General features: G+C 44.7%; 1 protein-coding gene across 1 annotated transcript in view; it reads right to left on the bottom strand.

Annotated features, from left to right (window-relative positions):
* LOC124596009 (flocculation protein FLO11-like) overlaps positions 1-13,126 on the bottom strand; it is a 487,257-nt gene extending 474,131 nt beyond the window's left edge. Inside the window, exon 1 of the mRNA XM_047134962.1 lies at positions 12,983-13,126. Coding sequence (XP_046990918.1) covers positions 12,983-13,024 — 42 coding nt within the window. The 5' untranslated portion in view covers positions 13,025-13,126. The remainder of the gene's footprint in view (positions 1-12,982) is intronic.
* Between the last annotated feature and the right edge of the window lie 11,180 nt (positions 13,127-24,306).

A 24,306-nucleotide genomic window follows, 5' to 3' on the forward strand; every position in this document is an offset into this window, starting at 1 on the left:
CTGGTGCAAGAATGGGAGGCTATACCCCAGCAGCTGCTCGACCACCTGATCCAGAGTATGCTAACCCGTTGTGCGGCCTGTGTATGTGTGCATCGTGATAATATCCCATATTGATATCGTGGTACATGCGCAGGAAACAGTGGCGTTTTGTAGCGCATGTTTCGGGACGGTTTTCTCAACTTATCACCAATACCGTGGACTTACAGATCTGTGTCGTGTGTGTTCCCTATGTGCCTATGCTATTAGCGCCAGTTTTGTGTAGTGTCACGTTGTGTGGCACCACATTCTGCAATTATCCTTAATTTATGAGCATGAGTGTATAATAAAGTTCCGTGAGACGAAAAAGATTCTGTCCGCAAATCAGCACGGACTTAAAAGGCATCGCTCTCGCGAAACTCAACTTGGCCTTATCTCCCATGACGTCCTGCGAACTATGGATGGGGGGAAACGGGTAGGTTCCGAAGTAGTGATAGATAACTGGTGCCCCACTGCAGGCTGTTAATGAAGGTACGAACATATGGAATAGGTTCCCAAATATGTGACTACCTCGGAGATTTCTTAAGTAATAGAACCCAGTCCATTGTCCTCGACGGCGAGTGTTCATCGGTCTCCGTTGGGTGTGCCACAGGAAAGTGTGTGATAAGGTCGATAGAATCGCTGTTATTCTCTGTATACATAACTGATCTGACGTATAGTGTGACCAGCAATCTGCGTCTGTTTGCTGATGATGCACCGGCTGGTGTGGCCGAACGGTTCTAGGCACTACAGTCTGGAACCGCACGACCGCTACGGTCGCAGGTTCGAATCCTGCCTCGGGCATGGATGTGTGTGATGTCCTTAGGTTAGTTAGGTTTAAGTAGTTCTAAGTTCTAGGGGACTGATGACCTCAGAAGTTAAGTCCCATAGTGCTAGGAGCCATTTTGCTGATGATGCTGTGGAGTACGGGAAGCTGTCTTCGTTGAGTAACTGTACGAGGATACAAGATTACTTAGACACGGTTCCTAGTTGGTCTGATGAACGGCAGCTAAGTTAATGTAGATGAAGAGGTAAAACAATCCCGTCATGTTCAAACACAGCATTAGTACTGTGCTGCCTCGCTTCACACAGTCATGTCGATTAAATGTCTAGCCGTAAGTCTGCAGAGCGATACAGAATAAAAATAGCGCGTAAGGACGGCAGCAGGGAGGGTGAACTGTCGACTTTTCACGAATTTTAGAGAAGTGTACCTCATCCACAAGGAGACCGCATGTGGAATGCTAGTACTACCCATTTTTGACTACTGCTCGAGTTCTTAGGATCACCACCTGGTTGGATTAAAGGAAGACATCGAAGCAATTCAAAGGAATGACCGCTAGATTTTTACCGGTAGGTACGAATAACAAGCAGACATTGCGGAGATGTTTCCTCAACTCAAATGGGAATCCCTAGATGGTACGACTTTAATTCAGGGAAGCTCTATTGAGCGAAATAATATTGAGAAAATTTAGAGAACCGGCATTTCCAGTTGACTGCAGAACGATTCTACTGCTGACAAAGCACATCGGGCACGCTGAGAGAAATTAGGGCTCTAACGTAGGCATACAGACAGTCCTTTGTCCCTTACTTCATATGTGAGTGGAACACGAGAGTGAATGACTAGTAGTGCCAAGCACAGTACAGTGGCTTGAGCTCAGCTCAGCAGACAAAATGCGTTTCTAAACCTGTTAACTCGCAGCTGGGCGTGTAAGCACTAACGAGAATTGCATCTTCCATTGGAATCTGCTATTATGAAGTCGTACTGTTTAACAGTACTACAGCAAAATTTAATTTAAGATCAATACTCGATATAAATGGTATAGCGGCCTGTTTATAGCATTTAGTCTCATCTGCTTAACAGTACTCATTACATGCCTTATGCAACAGATTTTATTTTATTGTACGGCAGTACAGCCGTAAAAAATTATAAGTAGGCCCATGGACTTCGCATCATTATAGGACTAAGGAAGATTCCGTAATAACGGATTCCAGTAGAAGATTCAGTTTTCGTTTGTACGGACACGCCTAGTTATGAGTTAACAGGTGTAGAAACGTAGTTTGCCTAGTGATTTGAGTGAACGAGAGATGGCAGGACTACCTTCGTGACGTACGCGCCGCAGCCTGTCTTCCTCGTAGGCCTCGCGCTCATCGTTGTCAGTGTTACATTTAGCACTACTACTATGATCACACGTCCGACACAGGTCTGCAGACTGTGGCTACAGGAGCATATAATGGTGGAATGCTGTCTCTATCTTCAGTTCCCACGTACATTTGGGAAAGTCAGTCTTAATGCACGGTCATTCACTTTTTGTCTCGTCACACTCAACTTCCTGTGGTTTGCACGTTCTACCAGTGGATTCGCGAACCATGTCGGTTTTGTTGTTGGCAGCAACCATTGCCAACCTGTGCATGTCCTCATTTTCCTGGCTGGATTGCAAGCGTTCAGGTGGTACGGCCACCCACAAGTGGGTGGACAAGAAGCAGAAAAGTTTTATGTATTAAACACAGCTTGTAATTCTGCAAAAACTTTTGGTATTTACTATATTCTTAGTCTTCCACTTCGTTCTCCAGAAGTCAGCCGATATATTTAGAAAATGATGACTGTAAACATATAAATGTCTTGTGCAAAATGTTCGTTGGAGTGTGTTGGAGCTGATGACACCCATGAGCTTGGATTCGCACCTGCACACATTGGTCTCTTTCCACTCTGAAATTAGAGTTTTGAGCGAAGTGTATCTGATGAGTGTAGGTGACTGTAATTTGCGAGTATATATTGTGCTGTATGGTGATGACGAGTAAAAGGAAGCCACCACATAGCCTATTCCTACCCAGTAGCACCAAAGGGGCCGCCGAGTTTGACGTCCCCATCCGACGGACGATTCAAATGACTTCACTTATTGAGGCGCTGCGGAGTGCCTTGCAATTTAATCGCGGACGTATGCACCAAGTCTGGTGATCAGGTACATAACGCCATTGCCTCTGCACCCGTTGTTGGCCAGATACCTATGCTGAAAATGTCTCCTATCACCGATTTTATAGCCAAATACCACCGATTCGAGGCCTATCTTAGCAACCTCGGCTGTAGAGGTTGATTCACTCGCCTTATGAACCGAGGTAGAAGACTGGTGGTTAAATTCTGCTTAGAATACTGTTCTAGTTGGTCAAACGACAGAACGATAGAAATGGCCCTGTTTGCTCCCTTAGTGTTGGTCACACTTGGTTCTGTGGTGGCGTCAGTTGCTTCGCTGCGTGTTGTTTTTCTGCGTTACCCATCTTCGGGTTTCCCTGTCGGCGCAGCGTCATCCTTCGAGTGTTTAAACTGTCATGCACAGCGACTTCTCGCTACATCTGAGCGAATATCACTTAACAGGACCTTGTTGACTGGTTCACGTTACCTGTTATTCCTTCGAGGCGTGCTGCGTACTTCTTAGAGACTGTAACCTCTGTTGTCTGCGAAAGGACGTGGTTTCAAGACGATGTTATTGTTCACGTGCACATGAACAGCACATAACCCCATTGTTGGATTGGAGGGGGAGGTCCTAAGACCATGGCCAGTGCGATCACCGGATCTCACATCTCTGGACTTTTTCTTCTGGGGTTACATCAAGACGTTCGTATATTAAACCCCCGTGTAAACAGATGAAGTACTGCTTGGACTGCTACGGTCGCAGGTTCGAATCCTGCCTCGGGCATGGGTGTGTGTGATGTCCTTAGGTTAGTTAGGTTTAAGTAGTTCTAAGTTCTAGGGGACTTATGACCTAAGATGTTGAGTCCCATAGTGCTCAGAGCCATTTGAACCATTTGAACCAGTACTGCTTGCTACGGTCCAGGCTGCATGTCTCTCGCTACAACAGACAACAGAGACCTTTGAGAAGTTTGCGGCAGAACTTCATGTGACGTTGCCATGTAGGCATTGAGACTGGCGGTAATTAGTTTGAACAGTCACTTTGAGTTACGCTCTTTTCATGCGGTGTACGCTGTACACGTCCATAACACAATAAATGTACATTTTCGAACATTGGTTCCCTATCTCAAACCGAGTGGCGTGGAGCAGTGGTTAGCACACTGAACTCACATCTGGCGGGACGACGGTTAAATCCCGCCTCCAGCAATTCAGATTTACGTTTTCCGCGATTTCCCTAAATCGCTTCGCCGCCCTCTGTGGCCGAGCGGCTCTAGGCGCTCCAGTCTGGAACTGCGCTGCTACTACGGTCTCAGGTTCGAATCCTGCTTCGGGCATGGATATGTGTGATGTCCTTAGGTTAGTTAGGTTTAAGTAGTTCTAAGTCTAGGGGACTGATGATCTCAGATGTTGAGTCTCATAGTGCTTGCAGCCATTTGAGCCCTAAATCGCTTCAAGAAAATGCCGGGATGGTTCCTTTGAAAGGGCACGGCCGACTTCCTTCCCCATCCACCCCTAATCCGATGGGACCGTTGACTTCGCTGTTTGGTCGCTACCCCGATCGCTGTTTGGTCCGCTACCCCTATTCAACCAACTAACCTATGTCAAAATAGTCGGTTGTGTCACCCGTTTCAGTTTGACCCAAAAGGTTTGAGACGTCTTGTGTAGAGCGAGAAAAGCATCATTGTGGAGCGATCATTGGGAAGGACACTGGGATGTCGTGTAGAAGTCTGAGACAGCGTCATCAGCACAAGGCAGAGTTTGAAAGGGTGCTCACTGTGGGTCTTCATTTGACCGATAGTCGAATTGTGCAGATCTGTAGGGCATTCGGATGCGACAGTACCCTGACGATGGGCTCCATGTCGAGCAGGTATATTCATTGTCGAGGTTCCAACCACCGTGTGAGGCGACCACAAGGAAGGTTCGCCATATTACGCACAAAGCATCTTTCAAGCACTTCAAATCCGCCCCTGCCAAGTCAGAACAAGTAACGGACTCCCTGAAACATTGTGTCATCCAGCACCATTGTTCAGAGGCTAGCAGCCGTCAGACTAGGGTACTACCGTCTCATGCTAAGGCTGGTGACAACACCACAACAAAAAATGGTTTCGTTTGAACTGGTGCCGTGACCGGAAGGCATGGACTGGTGATTAATTGGGTCCCAGTGTGTTCAGAGATGAGAAGCGATTCGGCACTACCATGGTAAACTTGGTCTTCTGCTATGCTCAAAATGTTCAGATGTGTGTGAATTTATAAGGGACCAAACTGCTGAGGTCATCGGTCCCTAGACGTACACACTTCTTAAACTAACTTATGGTAAGAACAAACACACACACCGATGCTCGAGGGCGGGCTCCAACCTCCGGTGGAAGTCAGCTATGGCGGCGATCTGGGGAGAGGTCTCATTCTCGTTTACGAGAGGCACAGATGTCTTGTTGTGGGTTGCCATCGCTATGACTTCAGGTCAAGGCGGGTACTGATAGAGGGAACTCTTGACTGCACAACGTACCGGGCGAGCCGGCCGAAGTGGCCGTGCGGTTAAAGGCGCTGCAGTCTGGAACCGCAAGCCCGCTGCGGTCGCAGGTTCGAATCCTGCCTCGGGCATGGATGTTTGTGATGTCCTTAGGTTACTTAGGTTTAACTAGTTCTAAGTTCTAGGGGACTAATGACCTCAGCAGTTGAGTCCCATAGTGCTCAGAGCCATTTGAACCATTTCGTACCGGGCGTCTTGCGTCCTCACGTGGTACCTCTCATGCGACAGTATCTTGGTGCCATTTTCCAAAAGGACATTGCACGTCTACTTTTGCCACGCGTCTCTATGAAGTATCTTCGTTATGCTGAGGTACTCGAAGAGAAGCTGGAAATCCTGGTCTGTTCCCAATAGAACATGTGTGGGACCAATTCGAAAGTCAACAACGTCCCAGTGTCAGCAACTTCGATATTAAGGACCAGTTACATCACTGTTTGCCCAGCTGGTCTCAGGAGAGAACACAACGGCTTTATGACACTTTTCCCAACTGAATGAGGCCAATGGTGGTGCAACGTCATAAAGTGGTTTCATACTGCAAAATGCCTTGTTAATTTGAGTCGATTTTGTAATCGGTGAAATAAACTGCATAACTTCTCCCCACGAAGTTTCATTTCGTTTCTTCCTCCTACGTGCTTCATTTTTTTGATCAAACGTAAATACTTGAGGACGTGGACGGAAGAAGGATTTAAATAAAAAATGTATCTTTTTTCAAAGATAAGTAGCGATATCTCACGGTATCGGCATTTTTCTTTCACGCTTTTGTGAGTGCGATGGGTTTCTTATGGTACTATTCATGGGTAAAAACTCGACGGTTTTCGTTCGACACCGTGTCCCTAGCTTTGGAAATTTTTTGTAGGGATCCTCGTAAGTATAAGTGCGAAAACAGTTCAGCACAATTCAGCAGTCGCTCCAGGCTGCGTTGGAGGCTGCTGCAAGGGCGTTGTCGCAGCTGGTATTTCTGCCGGCCGGACAACTGCGGCTGTGGAAAGTAGCGCAGCGTAGTCCAGGTCCTCCAAACCGGCGACACCGCGTTTCATAACCTCTTTCGTTACAAGTGAAAGAGCGATTATGTCGGCAATTGCGTGTAATTTCCTAGCACGCGCCTCGTATTGACAACTCTGACCTCTGGAGTTTGCCTTTATCTTTCGTCCGTCAAACGCCAAAGGAACTTTCTGTTTCCTGCTAGCTTTCCCATCTGCGGAACGATGCGCTGTGTGATATCTTTTCAGTCTCAAACGAATGGCTTTCATTTTGTCCGCGGTGGTGTGTAACGTGTTAAGGGCACTTATTAGTGAATCATTCTGGGGAGTAGCCGGCCGGTGTGGCCGTGCGGTTAAAGGCGCTTCAGTCTGGAACCGCATGACCGCTGCGGTCGCAGGTTCGAATCCTGCCTCGGGCATGGATGTGTGTGATGTCCTTAGGTTAGTTAGGTTTAATTAGTTCTAAGTTCTAGGCGACTGATGACCTCAGAAGTTAAGTCGCATAGTGCTCAGAGCCAGCCATTCTGCGGAGTACCTGGTTTTTCGAACGGAATCTGCAAACTGTAGGTCGTCGTCCTCATTGTCTTACATCTGTCTGCTCCATCTCTAAGAATTTTATGTACGCATTTTCCTTGCTCGACCTGTGACTCTTCTTTCGGATTGCAGTTCATGATCATCACCTGTAGTCTTCAGTAATTCGTTCTCTTCACATAGTATTTCCGCCTATCTCTGCAATCGAGATGCTTCCTCATTAGAAGCAGGTACCTCACTTCACAGATTTTTGTATAACGCTTTAATCTCCTCAATAATCTCATCTCTGCTTCCCTTTTATCCAACTCGCGATTCTCTACTCACCATGCCTTTAAGTGGTGTAATTCTTAAGTCTTTTCCGATCTGCTCCAATAGCGTAAGGCGCAACGCCCTAGCTTTCGAGACAGGGAGGTGAGCCATACGCAGATTCAAAACGCGCGGCGGATTAATAACAGTGGCCTGATACCGCCCTCCAGACTGTGGTTTTTAGGTATTTTCCCATGCTCGCTTAGGCAAATGCCAGGCTGATCCCCAGATTCCACCTTAGATTACACGATACACGAACGGTTAAGATGCGATAACTCATAGAATAAAGTTTACACGATTGAGGTTTGAATTACGCTGTTTATATTCTTCCTTATCAAAAACATTTCCTAAATTATAGTTAAAAAAGGATGACACTTTTCCTACGAAACGTTTCAATGAGTGACAAAGTAAAATTCTACGGTTTTGAGATTCACTTCACTTTTTTAGACATAAACGACCATTTCGAAAACAAATTTAATGAAAATTTCGTCGACGCGCACTGACACATAAACTCAGCAAATCGTTAAGACCGTTTAATAAATTAGTAGACTATAATAGACCATTGCCAAACATTTGGTAATTTGACATTAGCTGTACTGTTGGAGTTACATCAGCATTTCCACGCATCAAGTTCAAGGGCATATTCCTTTTCTGGTATGCTCGTCCATGTCGCGCCATGAGCAAGCCTCATCCAGTTGCTCTGAAATGTTAAAATGTTACACGGGTGGCAGTTGTCGTGGTATATTCTGCTGCTGACACGTATAATATCTGAGCGATTTTGCGCGTCTCATTTGTCAAGATGTTTTTCACTAAACGTGAATTTCGCCATATCCGCCTGTTTGACTACTAAGTCCAGAAGATCAGTACACTTCTGAGAAATAGTCTTCTGTTTCTTTTACGTTGTGCAACATCTAAAAATTCTTAGTTTCCATTTGACTAAAACGATGTGGCCAGCATTCGAGGTGCAATTCTTAATAGTTCAGGTATTACACTGAAAGAAAAACGTAGTACATCAGTAGACAATACTGACACAAAGTGAGAGTAATGCCTTGAAACAGAACCGTCACGTAAATCTGGAATGTTCATTCATTGGTAACGTCATACTCCCGAGTAGTGCACGTTCGAAAATAAAAAGAAGAAAAAAAAAAGGAATAGTAAACGTTTGTCTTCGATAAATACGCATTACTAAATGTAAGCGCGCCTTAAGCAGTTCATGGTACGTTGTAAGTAAACACTGCACGTGATGTTTGTGATTTCAAAGAAACAATTAAATGAATTATGTCTTTGAACGAAAAATCGTAAATCTCCACATCGTATACAAAAAGGAAAAATTCTGGGGCGATCAATACGTTAGGATCGCTGAAAAGGATGGGAGGGTCGACCTATGCATGAATGGAAAAAGTCTTCCTTGAGCTACAGATAAGTGTTACACAGAGGAAGAGGCAATAGAGAGGTGCGATGTCTGTTATTAATCAGTCTTAAAGTGCGGAATTATGCAACTGAACTCAGGTATGCTAGCGAAAAAAGAAAAGTATCGCCTACTGAAGTTATACAGCCTGTCACTGTTTTCGATTTCATTGAAATAAATAAATAAGAATTTCCCGAAACTAGCGTAATACTTATTGCTTCATGCAGGTTTTAAATATTGTAACGCAGTGGAATTGATACAAAGCGTTTTGGGTACACTCTGCAACCTTCAGGATCCTACGTAAGTGTTTCACATTGTAGTAGGTGCTTTTGAGTTGAAAATAGCTAACTTTCTCCCTAGGTGTTTCGAAGGATTGCATCTCAATCTTCAGGTGTATTTATTTAAAGTAAAAAGTCAAAGGTGGTTTCTACGTGGGACTGTTCTGGGCGATCTATGACCCTGTCTTCCAGATGTCACAGGCTGCTTTCCGAGTCGTATTTGCATCTCACTACGAATATTTTCTGTACAAGCACTGAAAGACCACATCTCTTGTGAATTAAATCTGCTGGTAGACAATGAAATTTTTAAAAAGACACTGATTTCAAGCTTGGCAACTCGTATTGCTTCACAAATGGATTTCTGAATAGATGGTTCCTGTACACGGTTGTTACATTTGTCAATCTTTGTTGTAGGTGAAGAACTATAAAAAATGTAGTTACATAAATGCAGCTATGATATAACAGAGAAATTGTGTTTTACTTGTAAACTTTATGAGACGATGCAGATTTTAGCGAGATGCCTCGAACATGGTCCACGAGACATGGAAAAAATCTAAACTAAACTACCACATTCTTTTATTGTCACACAGATAGCAGTGTAACCGGTTTAGAGCCCTAAGTAAGTTACCATCAGTTGCTGTGTTTAAATAGGAAGATGAAATAGGGTACCAAAATACTAGAAAACGAAACTGCAAATCAAACTAACTTGAAGAAGTTAGATTTGTAATTTTGTTGGTCTTGACGCTAGTTTGATTTGAAATTGAGTTTCCTAGTATTTAACTATCCAGTTTCTTTCTTTTAAGCACACCATCTGATAATGACTTACAAACAAGTAGAGACCGGTTATGATAAGTACGTTTGCGATCCAAGGCTGAAAACGCAACGAAAGAGTTTCGATACAAGACGGTCATACTGTTGCCTTTATGGAGTGTGCCCAGTCTGTACCACAGGCTGCCGAGAAAAGTCGTACGTACAAATTTTCTTGACTTATTTCTTTAAATACATCCAACTGACGATTTAGTTGTCACTTTCCGAATCGCCAAATGGAAAGATTAGTAAATGTGACTCGTTACGGATACTTTCATCGACAATTAATAATAAAAGCAATGAAGGTTAAGCCTAACCTAAACTGTCCTTATTTACAGTTAAAAATTTTCCGCGCTACTTCGGTTATCGCAAGACACAGTGTCACCACGGCCGATTGAATCATGGTACAGCCGTTAATACGAAGAACCACCGGTATCAGTTTGTGGTCTGCGTTATATTTATCAAACTTTGTGATATGACTTGAGTAAAGAAATCCAGTTACATAAATGTCGATGATATAGACATGTTTGTAAGTCTGCTGACATCTTCCATGTCGCGTCTAGCTGTCATGAATGTGGTGCACGGTATACGTAAAAACTTAAATGATACTATAACAAGTTGCTCACAAAATTAGTAGGTAAGAATTTTTGACGCCCTCTTGATGACAAAAGCATTACTCTTTGAAACGCCTAGCGGGAAGGTCAGTACAAGTGACTAGTTAGAGTTACTCGTTTTTCCAGTTGATGTTCCAAGCAATCTCGGTTACGTGTAGCCCAAAAATTTATCATTGAATGTTTTCCCCCCTCTCCGTCACTCGGTTTATGTCATTCTGGCCGACAGCATAATGGTATGGCCACTGGCAGTTTTGACAAATGACGCTGACGTAGTTGTCGACGTAGCTGTGAAGTGCAACACTTGGTGGGCGCGCCGTAGAAATTACGTGCGCAGATGGCGTGGATTCGGTAGCAATTATCACATGCAGTGCTACTTTACTCCACATAAATGACGAAGAGTTCTGCCGTGGCATACACAAGGAATATGTTAACATCGTTTGACATCAGGATAGTGTCCTCTTTAAAAGGAACGACATGCATTGACATATTTCATAGTAAACTATCGCTTGAAAATGACACAATAATGCAAATCCGCGATCATGGTGAATATATATATATATATATATATATATATATATATATATATATATATATATATATATATACTGTGATTTTTCAAATAGTGCAGGACTCTGGACACGAGTAAGAAGAAAACAGAAAATAATAGCCGTTTGGCACTTTACTTCACGTAAATGACGAAGAGTTCTGCCGTGGCATGCACAAGGAATATGTTAACATCGTTTGACATGAGGATAGTGTCCTCTTTAAAAGGAACGACATGCATTGACATATTTCATAGTAAACTATCGCTTGAAAATGACACAATAATGCAAAACCGCGATCATGGTGAATATATATATATATATATATATATATATATATATATATATATATATATATATATATATATATACTGTGATTTTTCAAATAGTGCAGGACTCTGGACACGAGTAAGAAGAAAACAGAAAATAATAGCCGTTTGGCACTTTACTTCACGTAAATGACGAAGAGTTCTGCCGTGGCATGCACAAGGAATATGTTAACATCGTTTGACATGAGGATAGTGTCCTCTTTAAAAGGAACGACATGCATTGACATATTTCATAGTAAACTATCGCTTGAAAATGACACAATAATGCAAAACCGCGATCATGGTGAATATATATATATATATATATATATATATATATATATATATATATATATATATATATACTGTGATTTTTCAAATAGTGCAGGACTCTGGACACGAGTAAGAAGAAAACAGAAAATAATAGCCGTTTGGCACTTTACTTCACGTAAATGACGAAGAGTTCTGCCGTGGCATGCACAAGGAATATGTTAACATCGTTTGACATGAGGATAGTGTCCTCTTTAAAAGGAACGACATGCATTGACATATTTCATAGTAAACTATCGCTTGAAAATGACACAATAATGCAAAACCGCGATCATATATATATATATATATATATATATATATATATATATATATATATATATATACTGTGATTTTTCAAATAGTGCAGGACTCTGGACACGAGTAAGAAGAAAACAGAAAATAATAGCCGTTTGGCGCTTTACTTCACGTAAATGACGAAGAGTTCTGCCGTGGAATGCACAAGGAATATGTTAACATCGTTTGACATGAGGATAGTGTCCTCTTTAAAAGGAATGACATGCATTGACACATTTCATAGTAAGCTATCGCTTGAAAATTACACAATAAGGCGAATCCTCAATCATGGTGAATATATATATTCTATGATTTTTAAAAGTGCAGGACTGTGGACACAAGTCAGCAGAAAACAGAAAATAATAGCCGTTTAGCAAATTTTCTGAATTTTCGCCAGGAAGAATGGCTTTGTCAAACATGAACTTGAAGCTAATAATATTGACTTTCGCAAAAGCTTCTCCAATGCTGAATGTCTACTTCATTGAAAAAAATTGTCTTTATCAGATACTCATCTACTATTCATCATCACATAAATAGATCTAAATGTTTCATCTTCACTGCATACTTCTATTTAAGGAATAGAAACTAGTTTATCTTAGTTTTTATGACTCTTTGGATTGATGTAAACAAATGATTGTGAAAATATTAAGCTGCAGTGTACCTGTTACTGCGCTCGGTGTGCCAGACAACGAAATTACCAACAAAAACGTAAGCAAATGCACTAGCAAAATGGCTAAACGTGCTTATTATGTAATGTACACACTACGGAACGTTAATCTTCCCGAACAGGTGTCTCTTTCGACACACAACCTCACTGGCACGCGCAGCAAGGGAAACGGACCTCACTTCACGTTAATTCAAATATAAAAGTAATAGCAAATGTGCCTGATGATGGCACCATACTGCCGAAACGCGTCGTGGTAATAGGATATGGGTAGCAGGTGAATGTTGCAGCATACTCTGTATTGTTTCATTAAAACTTTTTAATACTGTAGCGGCCATCAAATAACGTCCGTAGAAATTTAAGACAAAGGTTTACCCTGTGGCGGACTCCGCTTGGTGCAGGGTGGTATTTTGACAGCGCTAGTCGCTGGCGGTGGAGAAACGTCAGAGATGTCGCTGTCGAGTATAAGGAGACGAGAGATGGTGACTCACCAGCAGGAGAGGCAGAGCGGCTGCGACGAGGGTTGGCCTCATGTCGTCGTGGCGTGCGCTGTCCGGCGCTGCTGGTGCTCCTCGCCTCGCGTCGCCTGCTCGCACTACGGGGAGCAGCACCAGAGCATGGCACGGCCGCGGCGGGCTCACACTGACTGCCGAGCGCTCGCCGGCCGCGCGCCAGCCGCCGCGCCGCTGCCCACCACCGGCCCAAGCCACCAGCTGGCCACGGCAGCGGGACCGGCCGCTCGGCGCCAGGGAGGGGCGCAGCCGCAAGGTCGCCTCCAGCTTGCAGCCCTGTCGGCCGGCCGCTGCCGGGCCTTTCCGCGGCGTTTCGGAGCCCCAGCCACCCTTAACCATTTCGCTGTTGTGGACCTGCATACGCGTCCCATCAATACGTTCCCCTGATATTGTGGAGGTATATACCCGCGCCGATTGCGTTGTCCTACAGTGTTATGGACGTCTAAATGCGTCCTGAGCGGCCGACGAGTTACTTCTGCGCCACCACCACCATCATCATCATCGTAATCAGGATTCCTTCCAGTGAGCCGAGAGGAACTTTTTATTTAAGAATAAAATTCGCCCAACAGCCGTGCAATTGAGAAGCTATTTTATTTTGTTTTCGCCACCAGTTTCGGCAGTTCATTATTCCATCTTCAGGACTCGTATTCAGCTCTAAAAAATAATCGATACTGTCGTACTGGGGCCATATGTTTCTGGATGTTGTGAATTCACGAGTGCTTCCTTCGAAGGGAGCACTTGTCGACATCCATTAACAAACTTTGAACGCGGAATGGTAGTTACAGCTAGAAGTATGGGATATTCCATTTTGGAAATCGTTAGGGAATTCAATGTTCCGAGATTCAAGAATGTGCCGAGAATACCAAATATCACACACTATTTCTCACTATGGACAACGCATTAGCCGACGGCCTTCGCTTTACGACCGAATGGTTCAAATGGCTCTGAGCACTATGGGACTCAACTGCTGTGGTCATTAGTCCCCTAGAACTTAGAACTACTTGAACCTAACTAACCTAAGGACATCACACGCACCCATGCCCGAGGCAGGATTCGAACCTGCGACCGCAGCAGCAGCGCGGCTCCGGACTGGTGCGCCTAGAACCGCATGGCCACCGCGGCCGGCCTTTACGACCGAGACCAGCGGCGTTTGCGTAGAGTTGTCAGTGCTAACAGGCAGACGGCTCTTCATGAAATAACAGCAGAAATCAATGTGGTGCGTACGACGAACGTATCCATTAGGACACTGCAGCGGAATTTGGCATTCGTGGCCTATGTCAGCAGAGGAACGATGCGAGTGCCTTTGTTAACAGCAAGATATTGCCTGCAGCGCTCGTGACCACATCGGTTGAACCCTAGACGTGGAACCGTATCCTGTTCAGATTAGTTCCGATTTCAGTTGGTGAGAGCTGATGGTAGGGTTCGGATACTCTGGTGCAACTCGACCGATCATTGGCTTGAATCGGTTATTTTCAGTTACTGGGAGACTATTTGCAATCATCCGTGGACTTAATGTTAAGGACGACAATGCTACATGTCACGGGACCACAGTTGTATGCGATTGGTTTGAAGAACGTTGTAGACAATTCTAGATAATGATTAGCCCACCCAGGTCACTCGTCATGAATCCTATCAAAGTTCTGTGGAGGATAATCGGGAGGTATGTTCGTGCATCAAATCCAGAGTCGGCAACACCTTTGCAATTTTGGACGGCTATACAGACAGTACAGCTCAATATTTCTGCAGGAGACTTCCAATGACCTGTTGATTCCAACTCACGTAGAGTTGCTGACCAAGCCGGACTATGTCCAGCACAGTATTAGGAGGTTGCCTTTGTCTTTTCAATGGAAGACAAAAAGGAATGTACCATGTCCAGTCAATAGGGGCTTATAAAAGGCCCATTGCAAATAATTCCGTACAAATGTACAATAGTTCTCAGCATCAGATAAAAACTGTTTCATCATGCTCATTTTTTAGTAAACCCCTAAGATCATTCATATACTACTGGCCATTAAAATTGCTCCACCACGAAGTTGACGTGCTACAGACGCGAAATTTAACCGACAGGAAGAAGATGCTGTGATATACAAATGATTAGCTTTTCAGAGCAATCACACAAGGTTGGCGCCAGTGGCAACACCTACAACGTGCTGACATGAGGGAAGTTTCCAACCGATTTCTCATACACAAACAGCAGTTGACAGGCGTTGCCTGGTGAAACGTTGTTGTGATGCCTCGTGTAAGGAGGAGAAATGCGTACCATCACGTTTCCGACTTTAGCAAAGGTCGGATTGTAGCCTATCGCGACATTGCTGCTCGCGTTGGTCGAGATCCAATGACTGTTAGCAGAATATGGAATCGGTGGGTTCAGGAGGGTAATACGGAACGCCGTGCTGAATCCCAACGGCCTCCTATCACTAGCAGTCGAGATGACAGGTATCTTATCCGCATGGCTGTAACGGATCGTGCAGCCAAGTCTCGATCCCTGAGTCAACAGATGGGGACGTTTGCAAGACACTGGAAGCGTGTATTCGTCATCGCCATACTGGCGTATCACCCGCCGTGGTGGTATGGGGAGCCATTGGTTAACGTCTCGGTCACCTCTTGTTCGCATTGGCGGCTCTTTGAACAGCGGACGTTACATTTCAGATGTGTTTCGACCCGTGGCTCTACCCTTCATTCGATCCCTGCGAAACCCTACATTTCAGCAGGATAATGCACGACCGCATGTTGCAGGTCCTGTACGGGCCTTTCTGGATACAGAAAATGTTCGACTGCTGCCCTGACCAGCCCATTCTCCAGATCTCTCACCAATTGAAAACGTCTGGTCAATGGTGGCCGAGCAACTGGCTCGTCACAATACACCAGTCACTACTCTTGATGACCTGTGGTATCGTGTTGAAGCTGCATGGGCAGCTGTACCTCTAAACGCCATGCAATCTCTGTTTGACTCAATGCTCAGGCGTATCAAGGCCGTTATTACGGCCAGAGGAGGTTGTTCCGGGTACTGAATTCTCAGGATCTATGCACCGAAATTGCGTGAAAATGTAATCACATGTCAGTTCTAGTATAATATATTTGTCCAATGACTACCAGTTTATCATCTGCATTTCTTCTTGGTGTAGCAATTTTAATGGTCAGTAGTGCACTTCATCACTGTACCTACACAGTAGCAGAAAAAAATTTTGGAAATTGTGGTAAGGTCTTATGGGACCAAACTGCTGAGATCATCGGTCCCTAAGCTTACACACTATTTAATCTAACTTAAACTAACTTACACTAACGACGATACACATACCTATGCCCGAGAGAGGACTCAAACCTCCGCCGCGGGATCCGCGCGAATTGTGACAAGACGCATCAAACAGCGCGGCTACCGCACGCGGCCAGTAGCAGAATCTTTATAATATGTGAAATACGAAACTTGGAACCAGAAAGTGCTAAACATCTTAGTGCAAGTAGTACAAGCTGTCTTGTAGATCAAGCCAATCGAACAAACTCACTCCTCAGAAAGTGGACCGTTATATTTACTTAAAATTCTGTTAAACTAACAAGTAAGTATCAGAGCATATTTGAAAACAGGAAGGTTAGTAAAAAAAGATACTTCGTTCCGGTGAGACACGAACCAGCAACACATCACCTGTTACCTTACAATTCTGTGTCTATTCATTACACTACTCCGCCCATGGTTCAGTTCCGACCATATTTTGCTTCTTATCATTTCCTGAAACATTTAATCCTAGGTATGTTACTAACTTATGTTATTAACTAACATTTAATTACAACAAGCTGAACCAAGAACAGTTGTTTTAGATGGATCATCAAGGTGCCGTTGCCTCGAAATAGCAAACTCCCACAAAACACAAGTTAAAATAATTCTTTAACCACTAACTCGACGTTTCCGCACAACTGACAAAGGGCTTTCGAGGGGTCCTCAATTTTCTGGTGCTTAAAAATGGCTTATATACGAAACGGCTGTAACTGAAAGCCAGTATGGCTTCACGTTGACCTGTAGTGAAGAAGAGCTGGCATTCTGTGGAGCAGGTGGCGTTCTTCCCTGTCAGTGGCTGACGTTCAAACGCACGTTCAGAATATCTGACGTGCTAGATATTGCTCTAAGCGTTCTAAAAGACCACTGCGTGCTTTTTCCAAGCTATGGCGTCAGATACTAGGCACGCTCAACGCCTAAAGTTCGAATGCACGGTCCTCGTGCCGGCTGCTTTGAGCCGTCTTCTCAAGAGACATTAAAATGTACGTGGACGAGGAGCTGGTGACGTCTCACAGCCTGGAATTCCACTTTCCACTACTCGGAGGACCTTGAAATGAAGAACCTAGCACGTCAGATTTTCGCCTCGTTGTGAGGAACGTGGAGAGGGACATCGTTTTCAGCTCAAAAACGAATCTTAGAACCGGCATATTGTGTGAGATTAAATTTCCTATTTGGTGCAATTTTTATCATTGAATATGACGTCCTCAAACGAAACACTCCAAGCGTAGCGTCCGCTGCACGTTCTCAAACAACCTGCTACATCTCACGGAAAATTACGTGTTCCTCATCGTGATTTGCGACCTCAGCGCTCTCCGGTTTCAGTCTGCGGCATCTGGCGGGTAAATCAGGGTTTTTACGAAAATAGACGCGCGTAAAATAGGTGCGCTAATATTGTCAGCCATTGTCGAAGGAAAAAAATTCGGGACTCTTCGACGGCTGCAACAACGAATGATGCTGTACAACGATCTAACACACGTACAACTAGAAGTTATTTGTTAACTCAATTGGATCTTCATGCCATTTTGTGTTTGAGATTGGATATAGATGAAGTACAATATCTAATCTCAGTCACCTGATCTATAATATCCATATTCCCGATGCTGCATTGGCTACGATCACTCTGGAGTAACGTACTTCATCACGTACATTTTAAGACAAAAATTAGTTTCGCAATTTCATTTTAATGGAAGACGAGATTTTTTTTCTTATCTGCTCACCATCATTGAAAAATATAGTTACGTACAAGATAAAAACATGGGACGGTTATTGTAAGCAAGATATAGGTATATATATTTTGCACCAAAGTTTCATAATAGCAAAAATTTCCAGTGTGTAACTTGAGTTTATCTTTTGACACAGATTGGCACTTACCTTGATATTCCTGGTCTGTGGAGAAACCTTGCAGTCATTGGACTTTGTAATAAGAATTGCAGCAAATAATTATTTATAATGCGACACATTGACTACCGTAGGTAATACTTCTATTAAACTATTAAGAAGAACCCAGAATCTTTTAGAACACAAAAAGTATAACAAAGAACCTTGGACGTAGATGGACGCGAACCTGGTACCTTTCGCTACCAACAATCTTTTTTATACAAATGAAACAAAAGACAGCTGCAGAATATAGCAGTAAATCGAAAACAAGTTCTCTGCTTCCGACCCAGAACCATATATATGCCTGGCCACGAAGTCCCATTTTGCCCCTCAGAACTGAGAAGGGTGAACGGCATAGGATCCAAGATGAGCAAATTGCATCAAGGAAACTTCTCCTGTCTTGGATAATCCAGCTGCGAGTTGGAGTATCGAGAGCGCTCTAGAGAAACAAAAATGGCTCTGGGCACTATGGGGCTTAACTTCTGAGATCATCAGTCCCCTAGAACTTAGAACTACTTAAACCTAACTAACCTAAGGACATTACATACATCCATGCCCGAAGCAGGATTCGAACATGCGACGGTAACGGTCGCGCGGTTCCAGACTGTAGCGCCTAGAAGCGCTCGGCCACCTCGGTCGGCGAGAAAATTTGAGAAATGTTGCTGATACTAGGAATTACATTTGTTTAAGAATCTCCAGATATCGAGGATTGTCTTCTTACCGTCACCAAACGTACAGTGTAAGGCGTGACGGAGTCTGCATGCCATACAATTCGTGTTTGTTCCCGGAAAGTAGTCTCATCAGGAAAGAGGAGCGCTTGTGGAGTTATCCGGTCGAGAGTCAGACGTGTGAGGAAGTCCAGTACCTGGTGCACCAAACGCCAAACACCCTTCACCAGTCCACAGACAAGGTGATGGTCATTCGCATCCATCACTCCACAGATAACCCTCGACGGAGAGTCCACGATGTGAATTTGATGTAGGCGAGATTGGCACACCTGCTTCCCATTAACCGTGATGTACCAAGCGGACTGAACATCTGTATCAAGCGTGGCGGCGTCCACCACCTGCCACACAACACGTCACTCTACATGGGGACATTTCTGTTCACTCACGTTCGATGCTTCGATGCCCCACTCAGTTGCAGGTTGGTGTATATCGCCCTCGCCGATGTCAACCGTGTGGGCAATACTGCTGTACAGATGTATCCTAGTTGAAGGAAGAATTGGCCATTGTAGAAGAAAGGCGCTGCGATGTCCAACAACAGCTCCAGGGGAGAGGGAGAGATCGGCACTATGGCCTCCAGCAGGCGCCTTGTAAGACATATCACACAACGTCGCCACATGTTCATGTGGGAACTTAAAAAATAAGGCCTTTGCTCTGTCCTGAACATGAAAAAGGCTCAAGCCTCCTATGTCCCTCTGGAGGAGGAGGGACTAATAGAGGATCTTAAACGGCATGCCCATAATGACAAAGGATCCCAAAGCCGCCAGCATGCGGCGGGCTAGAGATAGCAGGATCGGAAGCGTCTGTGCAACACACTGACTGCGCGACGCCAAGTAGACGTTTGAATATCGGGTCCGTAGTAAGAGTCCCAAGATTGTGCACTTCTCTGATCTGGTTTAATAGACGCCTGCTGTTGAGAACTGTCGAGTGCGGCAGGTCAACTGTGCAGTCAGTGCCGGCCTGGGTGGCCGAGCGGTTCTAGGCGCTACAGTCTGGAACCACGCGACCGCTACGGTCGCAGGTTCGAATCCTGCCTCGGGCATGGATGTGTGTGATGTCCTTAGGTTAGTTAGGTTTAAGTAGTTCAAAGTTCTAGGGGACTGAAGATCTCAGCTGTTGAGTCGCATAGCACTCAGAGCCGGAGCAAGAGTCTGTGAAGTCAGTGCCCAAGCAACGGATTGTGCCACTTACTCACAAGGGGGGGGATTGATACACTCACCGTACCTATAAGCAGAACATCCGATTTTTGGACGTTGCCACGCCGAGGTCGTCACCCATACCTATGCTGCGCCGACATCCTCGCCGCCACCAAAGGAGTACCAGATAGTCGGCATAGGCAGTGCAGCAAAAAGTGTGTCCGCTAAGTGTTATCCCCATCAGGCGTTGTCAGAGGCCACAGAACAGCGGTTCCAAAGTGAAGACGTTTCATGTCGCTGAGAGAGGACAGCCCTGTCTCACCGAGCGCTACATCATGATCACCGGCGTTAGACGCCACGACGAAGATGCATCATTATGTTTACGATGGTATGCGGGTACGCCATACGTCGTAGTACCACCGTCACGAACAGGTGAACGTGTGGTCAACCTGTAAAAGCTAAGTCGAGGGAGTTCAAGACCCGAAGCATTTGGTGGGCGCAATCGTGTCCCGATTCCGATAAAGTACAGTGCAGATGTTATGATAGCCTCTTAACGATGTGTGGTGTTGTGAAGCGACATAATGAAGCGTCCACTTTAGATGTGCCGCCAGTTGTCGAGTGAAAATCTTCATGTCACTGTTGAGTATGGTTAATAGGCGAAAATCGCAGATCATGATCTGCCTCGTCGTTTATGAATGGGTACAAGCAGTTTTCAAGGAAGGCCCCAGGGAGCTGTACCATGGAACACAGTAAAACGCAACAGATGTCCATCAAGGCTGACGCCAGCAAATGCCTTGTAGAACTCTAGAGCGAGGCTACCATATGTAACAGCCGATATAACTCCACAGGCGGGTCTTAGCGTCCCTGAGCAGCTCTCGTCTGCATCGCCCGGTACATCTCGAGAGGGAAGCCATCGAGTCCCGGCAACTTACGAGTCACTCCCATTTGTATCGCCTCGTAGAACTCCAGAGACAGCCGACTGGACCCCGGCAATATATATCCGGGTAGAAATCCAAAGGGAAGCCCTCGGGTCCCGGCGACTTATCAGCGGCTCCCTTCTGTTCTTATGAGAGGCCTTGGGTAAAATTTGATCCCAATTAGACGTGGATTCGATCGAAGAGTTTACATTTGGAACACATTGATGCTAACCACAATGAACTATGCAGAGCGGAGTGGCCGCGTGGTTTGCGGCGCTATGTCATGGATTGGGCGGCCCCTCCCGCCACAGGTTCGAGTCCTCCCTCGGGCATAGGTGTGTATGTGTTCTGAGCATAAATTACATTACTGGCCATTAAAATTGCTAAGCAACGAAGATGAGGTGCTACAGACGCGAAATTTAACCGACAGGAAGAAGATGCTGTGATATGCAAATTATTAGTTTTCAGAGCAGTCGCACAAGGTTGGCACCGCTGGCGACACCTACAACGTGCCGACATAAGCAACGTTTCCAACCGATTTCTCATACACAAACAGCAGTTGACCGGCGTTGCCTGGTGAAACGTTGTTGTGATGCCTCGTGTAAGGAGGAGAAATGCGTACCATCACGTACCCGACTTTAGTAAAGGGCGGATTGTAGCCTATCGTGATCGCGGTTTATCGTATCGCGACATTGCTGCTCGCGTTGGTCGAGATCCAATGACTGTTAGCAGAATATGGAATCGATACGTTCATGAGGGTAATACGGAACGCCGTGCTGGATCCCAACTGCCTCGTATCACTAGCAGTCGAGATGACAGGCATCTTATCCGCATGGCTGTAACGGATCGTGCAGCCACGCCTCGATTCCTGAGTCAACAGTTGGGGACGTTTGCAAGACAACAACCATCTGCACGAACAGTTCGACGACGTTTGCAACAGCACGGACTATCAGCTCGGAGACCATGGCTGCGGTTACCCTTGACGCTGCATCACAGACAGGAGCGCCTGCGATGGTGTACTCAACGACGGACCTAGGTGCACGAATGGCAAAACTTCATTTTTTTTTGGATGAATCCACTTTCTGTTTACAGCATCATGATAGTCGCATCCGTGTTTGGCGACATCGCGATGAACGCACATTGGAAGCGTGTATTCGTCATCGCCATACTGGCGTATCACCCGGCGTGATGGTATGGGGTGCCATTGGTTACACGTCTCGGTCACCTCTTGTTCGCATTGGCAGCACTTTGAACAGTGGACGTTACATTTCAGCTGTGTTACGACCCATGTATCTACCCTTCATTCATCTCTGCGAAACCCTACATTTCAGCAGGATAATGCACGACCGCATGTTGCAGGTCCTGTACGGGCCTTTCTGGATACAGAAAATGTTCGACTGCTGCCCTGACCACACATTCTCCAGATCTCGGACCAACTGAAAACGTCTGGTCGATTGTGGCCGAGCAACTGGCTCGTCACAATACGCCAGTCACTACTCTTGATGTAGTGTCGTATCGCGTTGAAGCTGCATCAGCAGCTGTACCTGTACAAGCCATCCAAGCTCTGTTTGACTCAATGCCCAGGCGTATCAAGGCCGTTATTACGGCCAGAGGTGGTTGTTCTGGGTACTGATTTCTCAGGATCTATGCACCCAAACTGCGTGAAAACGTAATCACACGTGAGTTCTAGTACAATATATTTGTTCAATGAATACCCGTTTATCATCTGTATTTCTTCTTGGTGTAGCAATTTTAATGGCCAGTAGTGTAGTGTAAGTAGTGTGTAAGTCTACCGACCTATGACCTCAGCACTTTGGTCCCTTAGGCATTCACACACATTTGCACATTTTTTACAAATTTCGTACCGATGTCACAGTGACACTTTCGCATGTGTTTTGTAAACGGCTTGTTTGCGGTCCCATGTATACTAGAATGTTCCCGCTTCTACTGTTGTATACTTCATCCACGTCAGTTTTAGCAGTCAAGTACAATACACTTCGCTAATAAATGTTACACCTGAGCGCCTTACGGCGGAAGTAATATGAAATGTTATGCTATTGTGGTTGTAGGAGCTAACTGTTTGGGGACTGATTATCCTTTGCAACAAAAATCAGTGTTCGATGCAATCAGTGTCCTAGCATCTTGCAGTATTCCCTCCTCTTTACTACCACAGATTACGCAATCGTGTCAAAATTAATACTGAGAGTGCAGAGTGTGAGTGGTGCGTGGGAATATAGCTTTGAACTGTCATATTAACACAGAACATAAACGTTCTAAATGTCCACCAGGTATCGTCTACCGATGTCCCTGAGCAGAAGTAGCTCGTAGGTCGTGGAGTTCGTCTCTCTCAGTGTGAAGCTGTAACAAAAGTTACTACTGAGTAGGCTAAGGCTCTCTAACTACCGATTGAGAAGTCCAATTTAATGTTCGGGGATGACAGCGACTTTTAATAAACGAAAACAATTTAGCAGACAAAGCCACAAACTGCTAACAAATGCTTAAATAAATGTTCGACTATAATGTCACAAGTTAAACTTTTGAAATGGCTAATAATATCTTTGTTTGTAAAATACTTTACATAAACAACTTAACCAAATATCTTCCTATTTACACATTCTGATCTGCATTTCACTTAGAGTCACGGTACATTAATAATTTCATATTCGGTGAGGAAATAAGATACTGTAGGCGCTGCATTGCCTATACCGAACAGTACAGCTGCTGTAACGTTTGCTCACACCTCTAGCACTCGACTCCAAATCCCAACACTAGTCAGTGGTCAATAGCGATGACGGAATCGCTGACAATTAAAACCGCTCGAAATAACCAGTTTATGAAATAACCGATTTTCGGTCTTTTATTCCTGTTATTTTCTGCAGTAAACCTAGAAATCGAAAAAAGATCGAAAAATTTTGACTCACTCAGTTTCAAGATATGTAGCATCAAAATTATAAATTAAACGGGCAAATAAAAGAAAACTTAGTCCGCCCACAGTTTGCTGCTTTTCTCTAGAAATGGTAAATGGTTGAATACTACAAAAAAATCACCAGTATTCTCCTATTTATACTAATTTTCTGAAACTATCCTAAAAACCATGTTATAATGGGGGATTATACCACTATTTTGGCATTACGGATAGTATGAGTTAAATCGTGGAAACTAAGGTTGAGGTACTCTATTTTCCGTTTTAATTGGTCCGTTTTCAAGGGCTACGATCAGCTGAAGACATATTATGGTACAAATACTTTCTAAGTCGGAAAAGTGAGACAGTAAAAATACTGCTTTATCGCTTCACGGTCGTCGCGTCAGATAACGTTGTGGACGCCCGTGAATCGATGATGCAGTTATTACGTCGGGAAAGTCTTAAACAGCACACTAA

The sequence above is a fragment of the Schistocerca americana genome, chromosome 2 (genome assembly GCF_021461395.2).
Source record: "Schistocerca americana isolate TAMUIC-IGC-003095 chromosome 2, iqSchAmer2.1, whole genome shotgun sequence".
Taxonomy (NCBI): domain Eukaryota; kingdom Metazoa; phylum Arthropoda; class Insecta; order Orthoptera; family Acrididae; genus Schistocerca; species Schistocerca americana.